Source organism: Hyperolius riggenbachi, chromosome 11, assembly GCF_040937935.1.
Source record: "Hyperolius riggenbachi isolate aHypRig1 chromosome 11, aHypRig1.pri, whole genome shotgun sequence".
NCBI classification, from domain to species: Eukaryota; Metazoa; Chordata; class Amphibia; order Anura; family Hyperoliidae; genus Hyperolius; species Hyperolius riggenbachi.
In genome coordinates, this window is record NC_090656.1 from 59103957 (window position 1) to 59127471 (window position 23515).

Genomic DNA, 23515 nt, shown 5'->3' on the forward strand with positions numbered 1-23515 from the left:
GTATAGTTGCCCCCAGTATAGGTTAGCCAGGTAGATGACTCCGGTATAGATTAGCCAGGAACGTGGCCAGCCTGCTCCCCCGTCCTCGCGACCGCTGCTCGTCTTACCTTCTGAGCCGGCGGCCGCTTCCTCCAGGATAGTCCCAGCCCCCTCGCCCCAAGGCAAAGGAGTCAGGGACTATCCTATAGGAAGCAGCCGCCAGCTCAGAAAGTAAGCCGAGTGGCAGCCGGGGGGAGGGCAGGATGCTGCTCCAGCGTCCATATGAAAGTTTCACCTGCTGTCATGGGCGGCCTGCCCCTACCGCAAAATGCCTAACTTTAACAAGCACCCCCCCTCCCCTTACGACTAACCCTTACCGTCCACCCAGACACCCTCCCCTCCCCTCCCCCCGTGCAATCCCTTCCGATTAGCTGCTATATATCCATCATGGTAGTAGTGCATTTTGCAACATAGTGCTATAGACAAATAAGGTAATTTGCCCACTATTTGTCGTTACTGTCAGGTCTGCCGTGTTCTGTATTTTATTGGGTGTCCAAACTTTTTGCATGGATGCATATCTATATCCTCGTATCTCATCCACCACATAGCCGCTAATCTGTTACCAACCTTTCACGTTCTTTTTTTACTGACAAATACCTAAAAATTTACTGACAAAAGATTGTTTTTACTGACAAAGCCGACAAATGGGCATGGTCACGCAACAGAATGTGGGTGTGATCATGGGTGGGGCCAAATATACATGATTTTAGTAGTGCTGTAAAAGCTCTGCCGGGGAAGTTTGAGCTCTGACATAGTGTTTCCCCCCCCCCCCCTTATCCCCAAATTCATGTAATCTTACAGCATTTCACCAAAAATCCACGTAAAAATACAGATAATATGGCAGTGGTTCCCTAAAAATAGATGTAATCTGGCAGCAGCGATTCCCCCAACATACACATAATCTGGCAGTAGTTCCCATCTGACAGCACAGCAGTGGTCCCCCAAAAATAGGTAGCCCCGGGTCTATAGGTGTCCCCAGAATAGGTGGCCAGCGGTATAGATGTCCTCAGAACAGGTAGCCAGGGGTAGAGATGTCCCCAGAACAGGTAGCCAGGGGTATATGTGCCCAGTATATGTAGGCAGGGGTATATGTCCCCAGTATATGTAGCCAGGGGTATATGTGCCCAGTATATGTAGCCAGGAGTATATGTGCCCAGTATATGTAGCCAGGGCTATATGTGCCCAGTATATGTAGCCAGGGGTATATCTGCCCAGTATATGTAGTCAGGGGTATATGTGCCCAGTATATGTAGCCACTAGCCAGGGGTATATGTGCCCAGTATATGTAGCCAGGGATATATGTGCCCAGTATATGTAGCCAGGGGTATATGTGCCAAGTATATGTAGGCAGGGGTATATGTCCCCAGTATATGTAGCCAGAGGTATATGTGGCCAGTATATGTAGCCAGGGGTATGTGTCCCCAGTATACGTAGCCAGAGGTATATGTGCCCAGTATATGTAGTCAGGGGTATATGTGCCCAGTATATGTAGGCAGGGGTATATGTCCCCAGTATTTGTAGCCAGAGGTATATGTGCCCAGTATATGTAGCCAGGGGTATATGTGCCCAGTATATGTAGCCAGGGGTATATGTGCCCAGTATATGTAGCCAGGGGTATATGTGCTCAGTATATGTAGTCAGGGGTATATGTGCCCAGAATATGTAGCCAGGGGTATATGTCCCCAGAATATGTAGCCAGGGGTATATGTCCCCAGTATATGTAGCCAGGGGTATATGTGTCCAGTATATGTAGTCAAGGGTATATGTCCCCAGTATATGTAGGCAGGGGTATATGTGCCCATTATATGTAGCCAGAGGTATATGTCCCCAGTATATGTAGGCAGGGGTATATGTCCCCAGTATATGTAGGCAGGGGTATATGTCCCCAGTATATGTAGGCAGGGGTATATGTGCCCAGTGTGTGTAGTCAGGGGTATATGTGCCCAGTATATGTAGGCAGGGGTATATGTGCCCAGTATATGTAGCCAGAGGTATATGTCCCCAGTATATGTAGGCAGGGGTATATGTGCCCAGATAGAAACCAAGATGGCGCCACCAACGGCTGCCTCGGCACATGGCTCTTGAAATTTTTCCCTTTTTTGTTATTTTGTAGCTGTAGAAATTAGCTTAACTTGTAGTTTTAGTAGCTGTGCAACTGCAGAAACCAGGGGACTGACTTACTGCTCTCTGTTACCTCCTTCCTCCGGTATCTGGACCCTACAGCAGAGTGGGGTCCAGCGCTCCCAGCTGTGCCACATCCCGACCGAGGGTATCCACACAGATGTCCGCGGCTCTCCTCGGTTGCAGTCCTCACTCCTCCTCCAGATCCGATCTTCCGCTGGGTTGCTGGAGCTGTTGCTGGACCCTTCACCGCCAGGTGAGCGTTACTGCGTGTCCCTTCCACGGCTCTCCACTGCCGACAGCTCCCACGTGCTCACCATGTGGGAGGCCCCGGCCATCTGATGTCGGCTCCCTCCGTCCGACGCTTCTGTCGCCAGTGTGACTGGGACCTCCATCACCGCTAGGAGAGGAACACTGACTGCACCTTCCCCAGCTTCCACTGCCGTAAGCACCAGCGAGCTCACCACGTGGGTGGTCCCTGCCATCTGAAGTCAGCTCCTTCCTCAGTGGCTGCTGCTGCCCCAGAGAAACATCCGCATGCCAGTAACAGACCCAGCTGAGCGTTCCCCACCACCCACGGGAAGATTGCACTTTGCGGCTCCTTCCCGCTATGTGCCCCCACTCTGCCGGCTCCTACGTTGAACGACCTGCTGCTTTCTCCTGTTCGCCTCGGCCAGGCCTACACTGCCGTCTCCATCTGCTCCAAGGAGGGGCCCCACATCCGCACCAGGGACTTAAAGGGCCCTCGCCGCCACCTGCCTGCCGCATCGTGGGCTTAACACATCGTGGGCTTAAAGGGCCGTCCTCCAGCCATCACGACTGGGCTCCTGGGTTAAAGGGCCCTCATCTGGACAGGATTGTAGCGACCCGGGGTAGCCCTTTGCCGGCTCCTTTCTTCACATCAAGGGGACTCCCAGAACCTGCCTATTGTGCTGCTGGCTGCTCTCCCCTCAGGACCTATAAGGTACTCTGCTGCTTCACTTTTCTATCTTGCATATGGTGACCGTTGCCTACCTACTGCCCTCTCTGTCACCTTGCCAGCCTGCTGCTCTCTCTGCCACCTTGCCTCTGCGAGGGCGACTATTGCCTGCCTGCTGCCCTTTGTCTGAGCCCACGCCGATGCTACACTGTGTACCACTGGAGTTTGCCCCCCCCCATCAGTATGGCTGCCCATTACCCCTTTCACCACTTCTCATGCCACGTACTGCCTACACCAGGATGCAGCTCACCCTCTGGGAATCCTGCAGCTCTTCCCTCCCTGACAGTGGTCTCCTCTACAACTCTGTTTGGAGCCACATCCAAAAAATCACTAGCTGTAACTCACCAGTCCATTCAGGCCAGCGGCAGAGGGGCTGCCGTGTGGGGGCCCTTGTGAGGTTGAGGAAAAGGGGTCTGCGCTCACCCATTCCTTTGGCCCTTCTGGCAAATGTACGCTCCCTCCCTAACAAGTTGGACGAACTTCGCCTTCTCACTAACAAGAGGGAGCGCGGCAATAACACCCCTGTCATCTGCTTCACAGAAACGTGGCTGCAAGAGGACATCCCAGACAATGCCCTTCTCCTCCCGGGCTTCAACATTACACGTGTGGACCGTGATCCCACCCTCTCGGGGAAAAAGAGAGGTGGAGGATCCTGTTTCTATGTCAGCTCCACATGGAGCCCAAGCGCCATTACTAGCCAAAAAGTGCACCCCCAACCTCGAACTACTACTCCTCAATTGCAAGCCCTCATACTCGCCCAGAGAGTTCACCTCCTACGTCCTTGCAGGCGTGTACATTCCACCTGACGCCGATGTCAAAACTGCTCAGCGTGACCTCAGCGACACCATCATGCAGTGGGAGACGTCCCTTCCAGACTCTCTGTTTATCATTATGGGTGATTTCACCAAAGCCAACCTCCGGCATGAGCTCCCCCGCTACCACCAGCACGTGGTCTGCCCCACCAGGAATGCTAGCACTCTGGACCACTGTTATACACCTCTAAAGGACGCCTACAAGGTGGTCTTATGGGCTGCTCTCGGTTCCTCTGACCACTGCCTCATCCATCTGGTTCCTACCTACAGAAGGCGCTTGGAGTCAGTGAAACCTGTCCTGAAGTCCACCAAAGTGTGGTCTAACGAAGCTAAGCTCCAACTCCAGGCATGCTTTGACTGCACGGACTGGAATCACCCAACCTTGATGAGTGGGCCGATACTGTCTCATCCTATATCAGCTTCTGTGAGGAATCATGTGTGCCCACCAAGTCCTTTAAGATTTACCCTAACGACAAACCGTGGTTCTCGAACAAGTTGCGCCAACTGCGGAAGCGCAAGGAAGCCGCGCATAAGTCCGGCTCCCTGGAGGACTTCAGGACGGCAAGGAACTCCCTCAACAGGGAACTGCGTGCTGCAAAACGGACATATGCTGAAAGGATTCAGAATAATCTCAGCTCAAACGACCCTCGGGCGGTCTGGAAGGGTCTGAAGGCTGCCACCAGCTATAAGCCTCCTCCCCAACAGGCTACTCCTTGCTCCGACCTAGCAGAGGAACTCAGTAGCTTTTATTGCAGGTTTGAGGTTCCGGCTACCTCTGAGGGGCAGTCAACTCCTTCTGCCCCCTCCTCTACCCCTAAGAGCATTGAATCTAGCTCAAGCACATGCCCTGCCCCGACAGTACCCGAGGCCGATGTTCTGCACCTCCTGTCTGCCTTGAATGCCAGGAAAGCATCTGGCCCTGATTACGTGTCACCTGCATGTCTGAAGTCCTGCTCACGTCAGCTGGCCCCTGTCCTCACCTCTATCTTTGCCAGAAGATTATTGGAAAACCTCTTCCCCCTCTAGATCTCATCTACAGCACTAGATTGCGTAATAGAGCAATGAAAATTGTGGGCAACCCCTCTCACCCTGGTCACAGTCTCTTCAGTCAACTCAAACTGGGCCGGAGGTTCCGGTCCATCCATGCTAAGACTACTAGGCGTACGAACACTTTTTCCCCACGGCCGTCAGACTCTTGAACTCTGCCCACTCCACCAATCCCCCCCTGTAGCCACCTGCATACTAATATCTGACATCGGCTGCGTTCGCTCTGTTTACTGCCGTGCTTTTGTTCGTACTAGAATTTATCTTCTGTCTCACGGTGCTGCACCTGCTAGACCCGCAATGCTCTACTTCAATTGTTGTATTACTCCAGTTCTGTTGTATTACTCCTGTTTTTCTGTTGCACTACTCTTGTTATTGTTGCATTCTCTTGTCTGTTGTATTGCTCTTTCTGCCCCAATCAATGTGCCAAATCCAATTCCAGGCATGGCCCCAATCATGCTTGGCGAAATAAACGAATTCTGATTCAGTATATGTAGGCAGGTGTATATGTGCCCAGTATATGTAGGCATGGGTATATGTGCCCAGTATATGTAGTCAGGGGTATACGTGCCCAGTATATGTAGTCAGGGGTATACGTGCCCAGTATATGTAGGCAGGGGTATACGTGCCCAGTATATGTAGTCAGGGGTATATGTGCCCAGTATATGTAGGCAGAGGTATATGTCCCCAATATATGTAGCAAGAGGTATATGTCCCCAGTATATGTAGGCAGGGGCATATGTCCCCAGAATAGGTAGCCAGGTGTCCCCCCCAGCAGGAGGGGAGCAGCGCAGAGAAGAGAGAGAGCTCTGAGGACAGCGGGGAAGGAGGGCTATCTCCCCCCTCCTTCCCTCACCTTGGTGCTCTCCCTCCCTCTCCCCTCCAGAAGTAAGTGTTGTGCGGTGGCTTACAGCGGGCGGAACTTACCTCCGTCTCGTTGCAGGCGCGGGATGGATTTGCCGCTAGTCTGGTCCAGACCAGAGCAGCGGCACCAGAACTTCCGGCACTTAGAGCGAGACGGTGGTAAGTTCCGCCCCGCTGCCAGCCACTGCACAAAACTTTGTTCTGGAGGGGAGAGTGAGGGAGGGAAATCCCTAAGGTGAGGGAAGGGGAGGGGGGGGAGATGTCCGCCCTTCCCCACCGCTGATCCCACAGCTCTACCTCTTCTCTGCGCTACTCCCCTCCTGCTCGGCCGCCCTTACGGACACTGCTGAATTCCTTACGGAATTCACAGGCAGCTAAATTTGTAACAAAATTTACAGTATGACCGTAAATTTACGGGCGGTTGGCAACACTGGTGGTGGCTATTAATATGGGCATCGATTGTGGCCCCAAAACCTGCTGTGCCAAAATAACCTGAATTGTGTATGGAAATATGTAGCAGAACACAGCCTAGTACAGAATGTGTAAAATTCATAGAAATAGCCCTAATAATATGAGAGAGATAATAATGCTCAACAGTGGAAACAATACCCTCACAAGCAGAAGCAGTGATGACTGTGCTGGAACTACTAGTTTGCAGAGCCTCATTTCTGCTGGAATAACTAGCTTGCAGAGCCTCGTTAGCGCAGTAGGTAGCGCGTCAGTCTCATAATCTGAAGGTCGTGAGTTCGATCCTCACACGGGGCACATTATTTTTGTATCACGCCGTTCATTCAGTATATTTTTCTCCAGTAATAGTGCTGCGTTTCGTTACTTTGTTACTCTAATTTATCTGCACATTTTGTACCACGCTTGGAACGTTCCATTCAGAACAAAGCTGTGGGCGGAGCCCTCACTTGGCGACGTTATGGCGGTGGGCGGGGCGCCGAGCGATCAGGAAGAGCAGCTCTGCTGTTGTTGGGCGGGGCGATAGCTGTCAAAAAGGCTACGGTGTTTTTAGTAGTGAAGGGGCGTTCCCGCAGCAGTATGGGCGTAGACGCTCGTGTGTACGTAGAAAGAGGGCGGGGCAGCAGTCAGGCACGCCTCCTTGCAGCATTGGTGCGGTGGAGTAGGCGGGGCTCGGACGTCGCGGCAGCGCCAATGCGCAGGGTGACGGGCGTGCCCCGGTGGGAGGGGCGTGGCCGCGGTGGGCGGGTCCCGCTGTCAGGCAGGCAGGCTCCAGGCATGGCGGTGTGCGCCCGGCTGTGCGGGGTGGGTCAAGCCGGAGGATGCCGGCGGAGGGCCCCGGTGGAGGAGGAGGAAGAGGAGGTGAGGGGGGAGGAGGCCCCGCGCTCTCTGCTGCAGCTGCCTCCGGAGATCCTGGTAGAGATCTTCTCCTGTCTTCCCGGGACGCAGCTGCCGCTCCTGGCTCTGGTCTGCCGCAAATTCCGACACATCCTCTCCACCGACACCATCTGGAGGAGGCGCTGCAAAACCGGTGAGGGGGGAAGGGGCGGGGCTGTATCCAGGGGGCGTGCCCTGTCAGGTGTATCCAGGGGGCGTGTAATGTGAGAAGTACCTGTATCCAGGGGTGTGTCCCGTGGGACAGTATGGGTATCCAGTAGGCGTGTCCTGTGGGGGGAGAATGTGTTTCCTTCCAATATCCATGTCAGCACACTACGGGTTAATCCCGCCCCCCCTAACACCTCCAGGACATGTCTATATAAATCTTGAGCCCTCCCCTAGTCGGTGCTTTTTTTTCCTGTCCTCCTCCAGGACTGTCAGTTTTTGCTATTTTTTCCTTTTTCTTTTTTAGTTTTTGTGGAATTATTTTTGTGTCCTACCTGCTGCTTTCTTGGCAGCCACCACGCTGAGCCTTGAGCGTGAAGCCCCGCTGTTTTACCTTAAAAAGGTATAAGCGGTGGTCCCCCTCTTTTTGCTGGTCTTTCTGGGGGCATCCTGTTTGTGAGGCCGCATACGCTGTAAAACGGCGTACTTCTGATTGGGCAGCATCACGCACTGTATGCGCATCAGCCTGGGACGCATTGTAACTTCCGGGAGGAAGTGACGTCACGGCTGGGAAGTCATAGCCGACACGGAAGCCTTCAAGACTCGGCGTGCGGGACGCTGCAGCGCTGTTCTCGCAGAGGGAGCAGCAGGAGAGTGCGCTCTCAGATTCGGTGCGTCCAGGACACCACCGCTAATCGTAGCAACAAGTAGGTGGGACAGTGCAATGCCTGTAGCAGACTGCACGGGTCAATGTCGTTACTTGAGTTTTGAATGCCAAACTTATGTATTATTGTAGGTGCTGCTCCAAGGGGGCTGCAGTGGTCAGTGAACCTGCACAAGCTACAGAAAAAGCTTCAAAGCTTTACAACTACCTTAATTAAGGTACAACTGCTGACTTTAATGCTATGCATGCAATATATGTATATTCTCTTAAAGAGACAAAGCAGATTATTTTTATATCTTCACATAGGTTCTACTCTCACCTATGGAAGGAAGCAGTATGGCCTCCTCTGCCCATAAAACAGACCAGCCACATGAAGATAGGTAGGACACGAAGAGAATGTTTTTGTATTTTTGCAGTGCTTATAATTCAAGGCTAGAAGACATAGGAATCTTTTTCCTTATACATGTTTTTTTTTTCTCTCTCTTCCTCTCTCTCTTTTTCTCCTCTATGCTCTCCCTCTGCAGTGTCTCCCAACCAGAAGAAAACCCTTCAAAGGAGGATGCTGCATCAGGATCGAGTAAATCTCGATCAATCAGAGGCGCTCAAAACCCCGCTCAACCTCAGAGCAGAAGTAAAACATGCTGGGCTTGCGGAAAAAAATGCATGCCAGGAAAACTAGTTTGCACTGAATGCTTCTACTCGATTCCTGTAGAAGAGGAACCTAGGGAGGATCTAACTGCCATAGTAAAGGAAATTGTTCAGAAGTCACTAGCTGAACACTCCAATGCATGTAGACCGGCAAGATCAAATAAGGATGGGGAGACATCAGAAGACCCCGACCAAGCGGATGAAGAGGACAATCTACCAGTAGGATTTGAATTTTCACTGGTCGCACCATTTGTCAGATCTGTTAGGCAGGCCCTAGAATGGGAGGAAGAAGAAGAACCTCCGGCAAAAAAACGTTTTTTTCCGCACCTCAAAAGAAAACCAGTGATGTTTCCACTAATGGAGGAAATAACTGAATTGGTGCAGGATGAGTGGTCTAAACCGGAGAGAAAGGTGTCCATGTCTAACCGATTCTCAAAGTTATACCCAGTTGATGGCAACATAATACAACAGCTTAGTTCCCCTCCGACAGTGGACGCCTCAGTGATGCGTTTAGCCAAACACGTGACGCTACCTCTAGAAGACGCGGTATCTTTTCGCGAGCCGCTAGAAAGGAAGGTAGACATGGACTTGAGAAAGGCGTATTCTACCATGGGTACACTGTGCAAACCCGCCATTGCCTTGACCTCTGTATCCCGAGCATTGAGGGTCTGGACGGACAATTTGGAGGGTGCGATTAAGGCAAACGTTGACCGAGAAACGCTAGTAAAAGCATTAGAAGAGTTCAGGTTAACTTCAGACTTTGTAAGTGAAGCGTCCATAGACATCATTAGATGCGCGGCGAAGGCAATTCTACACACCATCACTGCTAAGCGAGCAATGTGGCTGAGGCCGTGGTCAGCAGACACCAATTCAAAAACGTCATGGTGCAAAATTCCGTATGATGGAACGAACCTGTTCGGAGCTAAAATGGACACGGCTATAGCAAGAGTGACCGGAGGCAAGTCTGGATTACTGCCCCAGGACAGACGTCCAAAGAGGACCAGACAAAATGATAGAAGATCTTTTCAAAGGGCAGGAGATTATAGGACTTCAAGATCGAACCAGTCCTTTCGTAAGAACTGGCGAGGAACGCAGTCCAGTCTGTCAAGGTTTAATAAACAGAAAGCTTCAACTTCCACTTCACAACCAACAAAAACCTTCTGAAACTTTCCCTGCCCACCTAGAGCCGGTAGGGGGACGGCTCCAGAAATTTGTACAGCTGTGGGCACAGGAGATAAAGGACCCTTGGGTCATAAACACATTGCGCTGGGGACATTGTTGGAACTTCGACACAGAACCTCACCTACCATACTTCAAGGCCACGGCCATTCCAAAATCCCCTCAAAAGTTGGAAATCCTTCACTCTTATGTTCAAGAACTATTGGAAAAGGGCGCAATAATGGAGGTGCCGGAGATGGAAAGGTTTCAGGGACTCTATTCCCCCCTATTTTTCGTGGCAAAAAAGACAGGTCAACTCAGACCAGTACTGGACCTACGTTTCTTGAACGACCACATAGCTCAAGAAAAATTCAAGATGGAATCACTCCAGACGATAATTCCAACAATTCAACTACAGGACTGGATGTTGTCAGTAGATTTGGCCGATGCCTATCTACATATACCAATAAGACACTCGTTCCAGAAGTACCTCCGCTTCTCGGTGGGGCATGTTCACTACCAGTTCAAGGTGCTACCCTTTGGGATATGCACAGCCCCGAGGACGTTCACAAAGGTGCTGATCACAGTTATTGCATCCCTAAGATGTCAAGGGTTGCATGTTCATCACTATCTGGACGATATATTGCTAATAGCCTCTTCAGAAAACATCCTGACCCAGCACAGGAAGATCCTCCTAGAGACTCTACAGAAATTCGGCTGGATCATAAACTGGCAGAAGAGCAAGCTTCAACCAGTACAGAGACTTTTATTCTTGGGAGCAATATTGGATACAAAGGACAACATGGTCAGCTTACCTCCGGAAAAAGCAGACTCTATTATTCGCAAGGTCACCGAGATGGAAAAAAGAACGAGAATCTCAGCAAGGGAGTGCTTGGCACTACTAGGAATGTGTACGGCCACAATCCCAATGGTCAGATGGGCGAAGTGGAACATCAGAGTAATCCAAAGCTCTTTTCTCGACCAATGGAACGGGAAAAACTACGATCAGGAGATCAGGATTTTGAGCCAGATGAGGGAAGAATTTCGCTGGTGGAAAGACACCGGAAACCTCTTCAATCATCATCACATAGTGGTGGAGAGCCCGGCTGTGATAACGACAGACGCCAGTCAATGGGGCTGGGGGGCACATCTGAACAAGGACTTTGCACAGGGCAGATGGAGCCTACCGGTAGCAGGCGTCTCGTCGAATGTACTAGAGATGAGAGCTGTGTGGGAAGCTCTGCAATACTTTGCAACGGAAGTCAGAAACAGGAGGGTACTCTTGAGAATAGACAACACTACAGTAGTTGCCTACATACAGAACCAAGGGGGCACGAAGAGTCATACTCTACTACAGGAACTAGAGCCGATCATGACATGGGCACAAGGCAATGTAACATCCCTCCACGCGGTGCATGTTCCAGGAATACAAAACACTGTAGCGGATTCACTGAGCAGACATTGGATCGACCACAAGGAGTGGAGCCTGAAGAAGGAAATTTTTATGATGATATGCGACAACTGGGGGACGCCCCAGGTAGACCTAATGGCGACGCCAAGCAACACGAAATGCGCCCAGTTTGTTTCGAGGTACAAGTACCCGCAGGCGGTGGAGTGGGATGCGCTATCGATCCCATGGAATTTCGAACTTGTGTATATATTCCCTCCGACACCGATGATTCATCGAACGCTGAAGAAGATAGAACAAGAACAAACAATGACCATTGCTATTATACCTTACTGGCCTCGCAGGCCCTGGTTCCCCCTGCTGCAGAAGCTGTCTGTACAACCACCAATGCACCTGCCTTGCCCGGAGGACCTCCTGTCCCAGAACGGAATCTTGCATCCGCACCCAGAGCTGTTAAGCCTGACGGCATGGAAGCTGAGAGGGAAAAGCTGATCGCACTAGGTTGCTCAAAGGAGGTTACAGATACCCTCCTCAAGGCACGAAAAGCAACTACCAATATTACCTATTATAGAACATGGAGCAAGTTTGTGGAATTCTTGGATCAAGAGGAAACTACGTTAGAACAAGTTACCGTTACAACCATACTGGAGTTCCTGCAAAGAGGCGTTAACATAGGATTGAGTCTTAGTACAATTAAGACACAGATATCGGCAATATCCGCAATAACACACAAGAGATGGGCAGTTGAACCGTTAGTGGTTCAGTTCATTCAAGCAGTGACCAAGATCCGGCCACCCAAAAGAAACTGGTACCCCCAGTGGGACTTACCTTTAGTCCTTAAAGCAGTCTCAAAGGGGCCGTTTGAACCTACTGCAAACTGTACGTTGACTAATCTAACTCTGAAAGTAGTTTTCCTTACTGCGATAACATCAGCTGGAGGAGAAGAATATCTGAGTTACAGGCTCTAGGATGCGACCATCCGTATATTCAATTCTTTCCGGATAGAGTATCCCTCAGGCCAATAGATCAGTTCATCCCCAAGGTCGCGACGAGCTACCATTTTAATCAAGAGTGGAGTCTTCCATCTTTTCATGACCCAGCAGAAGAAGATCCTAATGCATGGAATCTACCACACTTGCTCAAGATATATATAGACAGAACCAATGACATTCGCAAATCCAGGAGATTATTTCTTATCCCAGAAGGATACAGGAGAGGGGAGTCGGCCACGACCAAAACAATAGGGTCATGGTTGGTGAGAACTATAAAGATGGCATACACCATAATGGGCAAGGAACCACCAAATGAAGTTTCGGCACATTCAACCAGATCGATTTCAGCATCTTGGGCGGCTTTCAATAAAGTTTCACCGGAGACGATATGTAAAGCTGCTAATTGGGCCTCGGTGAACACGTTTATCACGCACTACAAGGTGGACCCAGGAGCGTTGTCCACTATGCAGTTTGGAAAGGAAGTGTTGTCTACAGTAAAGTTAACTGTGACTTAATTTATCGTGTAAAGACTTATGGAGATGTACATTAAAATTCAGTAATAATCATATGCTGTCTCCCTCCCTTTTTTCACTGTTGAAGTATATTTAAATCCCGTAGTGTGCTGACATGGATATTGGAAGGAAAACGGAAAATTGTATACTTACCCGACGGTAATTTTCCTTTCCTTTCGATATCCATGTCAGCATACGGAGTTCCCACCCAGCATGTCAGTAGATATGTTGGGACTATCAAAAAAAGCACCGACTAGGGGAGGGCTCAAGATTTATATAGACATGTCCTGGAGGTGTTAGGGGGGGCGGGATTAACCCGTAGTGTGCTGACATGGATATCGAAAGGAAAGGAAAATTACCGTCGGGTAAGTATACAATTTTCCGTTATCCAGGGGATGTGTCCTATGGGGGAGAATGTGTATCTATGGGAGTGTCCTGTAGGGAGAATGTGTATCTAAGGGGTGTGTCCTGTGCAGAGTATGTGTAACCAAGGGGTGTGTCCTGTGGGGGAGACTGTATCCAGGGGGTGTGTCCTGTGGGGGGGAAATGTGTATTCAAGGGGTGTGTCCTGTGGGGATTACGGTATGTGTGTCCAGGGGGTGTGTCCTGTGGGGAGAGTATGTGTCTGTAGGGGGTGTGTACTAAATGTAGTGTGTATCCAGGTGTGTCCTGAATGGGACATGTTTGGGTGGGGGTCTTTGTACTAGTCTAGTTGAGAGGCCCATGGCCACTCACCGCGATTTGACCACTAGCCCTACTTTGTAAGGAGTAGTGGACCCAGTGGGAAACACTATCCACACCGCCAACCAAATAGTAAAGTTGCTCGTGAGCAAGGTTCCTGGTCAGAGCTGGGACAAGGTCCTCCAGCACCCAAGGCTGCGGCTCCAAAGTGTGCCCCTCCATCCCTCCCACCTTAGCCGTCACACACTGATTTCTTTGCTATCAAACATCTTTATTGAAAGTGAAGAGAAACCGTTACAGACTGATTTCTATTGGACAAAGCGGTGTCCCAGGGCCTCCAACACCTAATCTCTAGTTATCTGGCTTGCAGTCATTGTCATGTATCCCGTTTTATTTCTCTGCTTCAAACACAATAGGGGAATGATAGCTGAGTTGTGCGCTCTGAGGCTGGAGCCTCACTTGCCTCGGCCTGGCTCTGTTCTTGGTTCACAATTTTTGCTTTGGTCTTTCCCGCCGGTTCCACTATTTGTTTAAAATTAGTGGTTGCGACCAAATTGCAGTGAGTGGCCATCGGTCTTTGATGTTTCCCACTGGGTCCCCTCAACTAGACTAGTGCCGGGGTCTGTGGTTTAGGGTATATATGTGCTTCCTCCATTGTGTGTTTATGTGCAGGGTGTGTTTCCCGTATGGTATATGTTCATTGCGGGTGTGGTCAGTGGGGCATGCAAGTATATGCACTGCGCTGTTCCCTGGAGTAAGTGTCTATGGCATGAAGTGTATCTATTTGTACAACGGGAGACATTGCAGCGCTTTCATACAGAGGCTGTACCCAATGATTTATCTGCATGGATGTGCAGAGCTCCAGAAACTGGACAACATTACACAACTAGCACTCAAACTGGTATAACCAAGGAGGGTGTTAGCTTCAGTAAATAATTTGTGCACAGATTATTCCCTATTGGACTTTCCCACCGATGACGGACCCTCACGGGGAAGACCTAACACTAGTCTAACATTAAAAACATATTTTTTCCTTGTGCTGCTGATCATAAATGGTATACACATTTCATCAAGCAGGCAAATGACAGCGCTCAAGGCTGTACCTGAAATGAAAACCAACAGAGGCATGCAGAGCCCCTCTGGGGCTAAATACATGCCTTGAATGTAAAACAGATGCAATTATGTACTAATTCTAATCTAAAAGATTTTGAATGAAGCAATGAATGCAGCTAGCCATGGGTATATTTACGTTCAATTTGTACAGCGGGAGACATGGCAGCGCTTTCATACAGAGCCTGTACCCAAATTATTTATCTGCATGGATGTGCCCCAGAGGGGCTCTGCAGCGTACATATGAAATCGGCGCCGGGAGACTTGGGCGCAGGATACAGCCAGTATATAGCTGATCCTGCTTCTGCACAAGTCCGAGCCGTATTAATTTCTATTCCCCCTCCAGGCCGCCGTGGATAGTGGGGGAATGGAATAATTCGGCTTCCAGCGATTGCTGGAGGCCGAATTATTGTGTTTTTTAAGCAACTTCAGCTCTGTCTTCTGACGGAGCCGACGTTACTCACTGAGCGTCGCTATAGACTGATTCCCAATACAGTCTATGACGGCGCTGGCTGCGCCCAAATCTAGCTGAAAAGCACTGCTCCGGCTCTGCATGCCTCTGTTGGTTTTCATTTCAGGTGCAGCCTTGAGCGCTGTCATTTGACTGCCTGCTTGATGAAATGTGTATACCATTTATGATCAGCAGCGCAAGGAAAAATTATGTTTTTACTGTTAGACTAGTGTTAGGTCTTCCCCATGAGGGTCCAATAGGGAATAATCTGCACAAATTATTTACTAAAGCTAACACCCTCCTTTGTTATACCAGTTTGAGTACTAGTTGTGTAATGTTGTCCAGTTTCTGGAGCTCTGCACATCCATGCAGATAAATCATCCAGGTACAGCCTCTGTATGAAAGAGCTGCCATGTCTCCCGCTGTACAAATTGAACGTAAATATACCCATGGCTAGCTGCATTCATTGCTTCATTCAAAATCTTTTAGATTAGAATTAGTACATAATTGCATCTGTTTTGAATTCAAGGCCTTTATTTAGCCCCAGAGGGGCTCTGCATGCCTCTGTTGGTTTTCATTTCAGGTGCAGCCTTGAGCGCTGTCATTTGTCTGCCTGCATGATGTGTATCTACAAAAGATAGTTTAAATAGGCGCCGCCATAGACTGTAATGTAAATTACAGCTATAGCGGCGTTCAGAGAATAGTTTGGGCTCTGGCAAAAGATGGAGCCCAAATTGCAAAAAAACAAACAAACACAGTGCAATTTGTCCCATAGCAATTGCTGGCAGCCAAATTGCATGTTACCCCCTGAGTCCATGGCTGCTGGAGGGGGAATAGTAATTAATGCCACTGGGGAATATTTATTGAAACATCTTTATTGAAAGTGAAGAGAAACCGTTACAGACTGATTTCTATTGGACAAAGAGGTGTCCCAGGGCCTTCAACACCTAATCTCTAGTTATCTGGCTTGCAGTCATTGTCATGTATCCCGTTTTATTTCTCTGCTTCAAACACAATAGGGGAATAATAGCTGAATTGTGCGCTCTGAGGCTGGAGCCTCACTTGCCTCGGCCTGGCTCTGTTCTTGGTTCACAATTTTTGCTTTGGTCTTTCCCGCCGGTTCCACTATTTGTTTAAAATTAGTGGTTGCGACCAAATTGCAGTGAGTGGCCATCGGTCTTTGATGTTTCCCACTGGGTCCCCTCAACTAGACTAGTGCCGGGGTCTGTGGTTTAGGGTATATATGTGCTTCCTCCATTGTGTGTTTATGTGCAGGGTGTGTTTCCTGTATGGTATATGTTCATTGGGGGTGTGGTCAGTGGGGCATGCAAGTATATGCACTGCGCTGTTCCCTGGAGTAAGTGTCTATGGCATGAAGTGTATCTATTTGTACAACGGGAGACATTGCAGCGCTTTCATACAGAGGCTGTACCCAATGATTTATCTGCATGGATGTGCAGAGCTCCAGAAACTGGACAACATTACACAACTAGCACTCAAACTGGTATAACAAAGGAGGGTGTTAGCTTCAGTAAATAATTTGTGCACAGATTATTCCCTATTGGACTTTCCCACCGATGACGGACCCTCACGGGGAAGACCTAACACTAGTCTAACATTAAAAACATATTTTTTCCTTGTGCTGCTGATCATACATGGTATACACATTTCATCAAGCAGGCAAATGACAGCGCTCAAGGCTGTACCTGAAATGAAAACCAACAGAGGCATGCAGAGCCCCTCTGGGGCTAAATACATGCCTTGAATGTAAAACAGATGCAATTATGTACTAATTCTAATCTAAAAGATTTTGAATGAAGCAATGAATGCAGCTAGCCATGGGTATATTTACGTTCAATTTGTACAGCGGGAGACATGGCAGCGCTTTCATACAGAGCCTGTACCCAAATGATTTATCTGCATGGATGTGCCCCAGAGGGGCTCTGCAGCGTACATATGAAATCGGCGCCGGGAGACTTGGGCGCAGGATACAGCCAGTATATAGCTGATCCTGCTTCTGCACAAGTCCGAGCCGTATTAATTTCTATTCCCCCTCCAGGCCGCCGTGGATAGTGGGGGAATGGAATAATTCGGCTTCCAGCGAATTGCTGGAGGCCGAATTATTGTGTTTTTTAAGCAACTTCAGCTCCGTCTTCTGACGGAGCCGACGTTACTCACTGAGCGTCGCTATAGACTGATTCCCATTACAGTCTATGACGGCGCTGGCTGCGCCCAAATCTAGCAGCGCTGAAAAGCACTGCTCCGGCTCTGCATGCCTCTGTTGGTTTTCATTTCAGGTGCAGCCTTGAGCGCTGTCATTTGACTGCCGGCTTGATGAAATGTGTATACCATTTATGATCAGCAGCGCAAGGAAAAATTATGTTTTTACTGTTAGACTAGTGTTAGGTCTTCCCCATGAGGGTCCAATAGGGAATAATCTGCACAATTTATTTACTAAAGCTAACACCCTCCTTTGTTATACCAGTTTGAGTACTAGTTGTGTAATGTTGTCCAGTTTCTGGAGCTCTGCACATCCATGCAGATAAATCATCCAGGTACAGCCTCTGTATGAAAGAGCTGCCATGTCTCCCGCTGTACAAATTGAACGTAAATATACCTGTGGCTAGCTGCATTCATTGCTTCATTCAAAATCTTTTAGATTAGAATTAGTACATAATTGCATCTGTTTTGAATTCAAGGCCTTTATTTAGCCCCAGAGGGGCTCTGCATGCCTCTGTTGGTTTTCATTTCAGGTGCAGCCTTGAGCGCTGTCATTTGTCTGCCTGCATGAGGTGTATCTACAAAAGATAGTTTAAATAGGCGCCGCCATAGACTGTAATGTAAATTACAGCTATAGCGGCGTTCAGAGAATAGTTTGGGCTCTGGCAAAAGATGGAGCCCAAATTGCAAAAAAAAACAAACAAACACAGTGCAATTTGTCCCATAGCAATTGCTGGCAGCCAAATTGCATGTTACCCCCTGAGTCCATGGCTGCTGGAGGGGGAATAGTAATTAATGCCACTGGGGAATATTTTTCACTAGGACGGCAAGCCGTGTTATGCCCTTTATGCATGTGTGCATATCTACATCCTCGTGTCCTGCTGTGATATATATATATATATATATATATAGAGAGAGAGAGAGAGAGAGAGAGAGAGAGAGAGAGTTTGTTTGTTTGTTAGGCAGGGGTCTAGTTTTTGTTTACCACGTGAGAGTCCCATTGCTGTCAGCTGTCTGTAGGCTAACACTGCAGAAACTTTGGGCGTTTGCCAAGAATCATGTGTGACCCCTGCCTAAATCTGAGAATGCATCCTCTGTGGAGCAGCACTGAGGAATAGACGTGTTTTAGGGCTGGATCCCACTACAGATGCTTTGCGACATCGCAGAAGTGCCGCGATTTCACAGAGATTCCCGGAGTGATCTTGATTTGGCCGGACCACAGACATCCATAGAGATTGGCTGTCATCTTCTCAGAAAGCTCAGTCTGTGTCCCACCCACTTTCTGTTTGAACATCACTATGATGTTGTGCCATGCTGCAGCCCCTCCCACAGAGCTCAGTGTTATAGAAAACCTGAGGTGAATAAAATGAAAAATATTTATACTTACCTGGGGCTTCCTCCAGCCCCCTTCACGCCGTGGGCTCCCTCGCCATCCCCCCAGGGTGCTCTAATCCTCCACTGGCCAGCCTGGTAAATTTGTCCAGTGGCCCTTAGTCACTCATGCACGGCCACGTGCACTCACATAGCCGGGAGCATTCTGCGCCTACGCGGAAGTTTTGCACAGACACAGAATGCTTCCGCAATGCAGGCATGGCCAGGCCACGCAATGCGCAACTGGACAAATTTACCAGGGCAGCCAGTGGAGGATCAGAGCATCCTGGGAGGGTGGCGAGGGAGCCCATGGCATGAAGGGCGTTGGAGGTAACACCAGGTAAGTACAGTGTGATGCGAAAGTTTGGGCAACCTTGTTAATCGTCATGATTTTCCTGTATAAATCGTTGGTTGTTATAAAAAATGTCAGTTAAATATATTATATAGGAGATACACACAGTGATATTTGAGAAGTGAAATGAAGGTGTTTAAATAAATTGTTTAAATAAAATTTATTGATTCCAAAACCTTTGGAACTCAAATTGGCTAGGTACGCTCAGTGACCCCTGACCTACATACACAGGTGAATCCAATTATGAGAAAGAGTATTTAAAGAGACACTGAAGCGAAAAAAATATATATGATATAATGAATTGGTTGTGTACTATGAATAACTACTAGAAGATTAGCAGCAAAAATATTCTCATATTTTTATTTTCAGGTATATAGTGTGTTTTCTAACATTGCATCATTCTCTAATATGTGCAGATTACACAACACTCTGCATTCAAAATCTTTCAGAGCAGTCTGTAAACTAATGACCTCTCCTCTGGCAGATAAAAAGAAAACAGTTCACTTACAGTTGAGATAATAAAAGTCAGAAGACAGCCCTCTCCACCACTTTGAAAGTCGTAGAGATTAATGGCTTTTTTGCATAGAGATAACAACTGGAGTTTCTTAACTCTTCCTGTACTGGAAACAATTACACTGATGTATCTGATCTTAACCACTTGCCGACCGCGCACTCATAACGCGCGTCAGCAAAGTGGCAGCTGCAGGACCAGGCCTAATTAATCAGGAAGCAGCTGCAGGCTAATTAATCAGGAAGCAGCCGCTCGCGCATTTCATGGCGGGGGTCTCCGTGAGTGTGCAGGCGCAGTAGTTCTGCGCCTGCGCAGTCCGCTCCGGCCCACGTGGCGGTGATTGACAGCGCCGCTCGTGCAGGCGCAGTACAGAGCGACCTGGAGGTCGCACTGACGTCATCGCCGGGGACCGGGACGGACCTGCAGCGATCGGCTGAAGGCAGAGCTGCGGCGAGGGACGTCCTGGGAGCTTGGAGCTGGAGGAAGCCCCCGGTAAGTAGCACTCATTTTCCTCAATATCCCCTGATGACTCCTTTAAGCATATTTGGACAAGCCACCTTGATTTTGGAATAAGGCACTGTTGACTGATGAAACTAAAATGGAGTTATTTGGGCATAACAAGGGGCGTTATGGGGGGAAAAGAACTGAGCATTCCAAGAAAAACACCTGCTACCTACAGTAAAATATGGTGGTGGTTCCATCATGCTGTGGGGCTGAGTGGCCAGTGCAGGGACTGGGAATCTTGTCAAAGTTGAGAAACGCATGGATTCCACTCAGTATCAGCAGATTCTGGAGACCAATGTCCAGGAATCAGTGACAAATCTGAAGCTGCGTCGGTGCTGGATTTTTCAACAGGACAATGACCCTAAACATTGCTCAAAATCCACTAAGGCATTCATGTAGAGGAGCAAGTTCAACGTTCTGGAATGGCCATCTCAGTCCCCAGACCTGAATATAATTGAAAATCGGTGGTGTGAGTTAAAGAGAGCTGTCCATACTTGGAAGCCATCAAACCTGAATGAACTAGAGATGTTTTGTAAAGAGGAATCGTCCAAAATACCTTCAACCAGAATCCAGACTCTCATTGAAACCTACAGGAAGCGTTTAGAGGCTGTAATTTCTGCAAAAGGAGTATCCGCTAAATATTGATTTCATTTCTTTTTCGTGGTACCCAAATGTATGTACCTGCCTAATTTTGTTTAAACAGTTATTGCACACTTTCTGTAAATCCAATAAACTTCATTTCACTTCTCAAATATCACTGTGTGTGTGCGTCGTATATGATATATTTAACTGACATTTTTTTATCGTAGCAACCAACGATTTATACAGGAAAATCATGACAATTAACAAGGTTGCCCAAACTTTCACATCCCACTGTATATGTTTTTCATTTTGCCTCAGCAGTAGAGTATCGTACCGTGTTAAAGGAGAACTGAAGTGAGAGCGATATCGAGGCTGCCATATTTATTTCCTTTTTAGCAATACCGTTGCCTGGCAGCCCTGCTGATGTATTTTGCTGCAGTAGTGTCTGAATCACACCAGAATCAAGTATTCAGCTAATCTTGTCAGATCTGACAATAATTTCAGCAACACCTGATCTGCTGCATGCTTGTTCAGGGTCTATGGCTAAAAGTAGGATAGCCAGGAAACTGTTATTGTGTACCCAAGGTGACATGATGAAATAAACATGTGTATGTACAGTATTACAAATATTAATAACCAGGCTGTTTTACTTTTTTGTTTTACTGCCTGAAATAGTTAATTTTTAAGGATGGAAGTGACAGCTTCTGTCTTGTCAGGAATATAGTGAACATCACTGATAAGCAAATTACAGCCATAAAAGTTTTCCCGGCAGAATACATTTTTCTACATATCTGAGAGCAGAGGGAGAGAGAAAAAGGACAATATAATTCATGTTTTTTCATTTAGGAACACTTAATAGACTGCAACTAAGCAGAGGCAACAAAACATTCAATCTACTTTCTAAATGTTTAAATATAAAATAAAATCCTGGAATGTCTAAAGTCATTTTTAGGAGTAGGAGGATAAATACAATTGTTTATCTCATCCGTTTATTTTTACCTCGGGTTCACTTTAAAAGGAAATAAATACGGCAGGCTCCATATTACTCTCACTTCAGTTGTCCTTTAACCATCAGTAAAAGCAAGAAGTTTTGAATCAGGATGATACCATTTTAGCTAATAAATGGTATCATCCTGATTCAAAACGTCTTGCTTATTTTGTCTCAGGTACACATTAAAGGATACCACAACTGAAATGTGACATAATGAGATAGACATGTGTATGTATAGTGCCTAGGACACAGATAACTATACTGTGTTCCTTTTTTTCTTTCTCTGCCTGAAAGAGTTAAATATCAGGTATTTAAGTGGCTGACTCAGTCCTGACTCAGACAGGAAGTGACTACAGTGTGACCCTCACTGATAAGAAATTACCCTTTTTTTACCTCTTTCTTGCTCTCAGAAGCCATTTTCTGCTAGGAAAGTGTTTTATAGTTGGAATTTCTTATCAGTGAGGGTCACACTGTAGTCACTTCCTGTCTGAGTCAGGACTGAGTCAGCCACTTACATACCTGATATTTAACTCTTTCAGGCAGAGAAAGAAAAAAAGGAACACAGCATAGTTATCTGTGTGCTAGGCACTGTACATACACGTCTATCTCATTATGTCACATTTCAGTTGTGGTATCCTTTAAGGCTTAAAGCACACCTGAAGTGTGCTAAAACATTAAATGTAAAAACTTGGGCTAGAGCACCCATTAGGGCCGGTTCAGACGAGCTTCCAGGAGCGTGAGGTTTAGCAGTTGCTATATGCATCTCTACAAATGAGCAGAAAAGCGTTTGGCATCGGTTTCCGTCGATCGGTAAACACATTGTGTTTCGATCCCCACAGGGGGACACAGAACTACCATGCTTTCCCAATTAAAGGAGATGACTGGATCGAGCATGGCGTTGCAATGATAAAAGACGGTACGACGATTAAAAATCGCTGTACAGGTAGTCCCCGGTTAACGAACGAGATAGGGACTGTAGGTTCGTTCTTAACCTGAATTTGTTCTTAAGTCAGAACATTGTGCCATCTCTGCCCCCTGTACCTCCTCTGTGCCCCCTGTGCTTCCAGTGTCCTCCTCTGTGTCACCTCTGTGTCACCTCTGTCCCATGTACCTCCTCTGTGTCCCCCTGTGCTTCCAGTGTCCTCCTCTGTGTCACCTCTGTCCCCTGTACCTCCTCTGTGTGTCCCCCTGTGCTTCCAGTGTCCTCCTCTGTGTCACCTCTGTCCCCTGTACCTCCTCTGTGTCCCCCTGTGCTTCCTGTGTCCTCCACTGTGCCATATCTGCCCTCTGTACCTCCTCTGTGTCCCCCTGTGCTTCCTGTGTCCTCCTCTGTGTCACCTCTGTCCCCTGTACCTCCTCTGTGTCCCCCTGTGCTTCCTGTGTCCTCCTCTGTGCCATCTCTGCCCCCTGTACCTCCTCTGTGTCCCCCTGTGCTTCCTGTGTCCTCCTCTGTGTCACCTCTGCCCTCTGTACCTCCTCTGTGTCCCCCTGTGCTTCCTGTATCCTCCTCTGTGCCATCTCTGCCCCCTGTACCTCCTCTGTGTCCCTCTGTGCTTCCTGTGTCCTCCTCTGTGTCACCTCTGCCCCCTGTACCTCCTCTGTGTCCCCCTGTGCTTCCAGTGTCCTCCTCTGTGTCACCTCTGTCCCCTGTACCTCCTCTGTGTCCCCCTGTGCTTCCAGTGTCCTCCTCTGTGTCACCTCTGTCCCCTGTACCTCCTCTGTGTCCCCCTGTGCTTCCTGTGTCCTCCTCTGTGTCACCTCTACCCCCTGTACCTCCTCTGTGTCCCCCTGTGCTTCCAGTGTCCTCTGTGTCACCTCTGTCCCCTGTACCTCCTCTGTGTCCCCCTGTGCCTCCAGTGTCCTCCTCTGTGTCACCTCTGACCTCTGTACCTGCTTAAACAAGTTTAAAAAACATTTTATCTTTGAATTTTTTTAATCGATTTTCTCAAAAACGTCAAGGACAATGAAAAATTTTTTTTTTTACTTGTTCCCATG

The 23515-nt window shown here is 48.3% G+C and overlaps 1 protein-coding gene and 1 non-coding gene across 4 annotated transcripts in view; both read left to right on the forward strand.

Annotated features, from left to right (window-relative positions):
* The first annotated feature begins 6551 nt into the window (after positions 1–6551).
* On the forward strand, positions 6552–6624 carry TRNAM-CAU (transfer RNA methionine (anticodon CAU)). The gene has a single exon. It is a non-coding gene; the product is annotated as a tRNA-Met (tRNA).
* Positions 6625–7089: 465 nt separating this feature from the next.
* FBXO31 (F-box protein 31) overlaps positions 7090–23515 on the forward strand; it is an 85182-nt gene continuing 68756 nt past the window's right edge. For 2 of the 3 annotated variants that reach the window (XM_068261528.1, XM_068261529.1), the window contains exon 1: positions 7090–7354. In XM_068261528.1, coding sequence (XP_068117629.1) covers positions 7102–7354 — 253 coding nt within the window. In that variant the 5' untranslated portion in view covers positions 7090–7101. Of the gene's footprint in view, positions 7355–22373; positions 22437–23515 lie in introns of those variants that run through there. The other variant, XM_068261530.1, reaches the window with a different exon arrangement.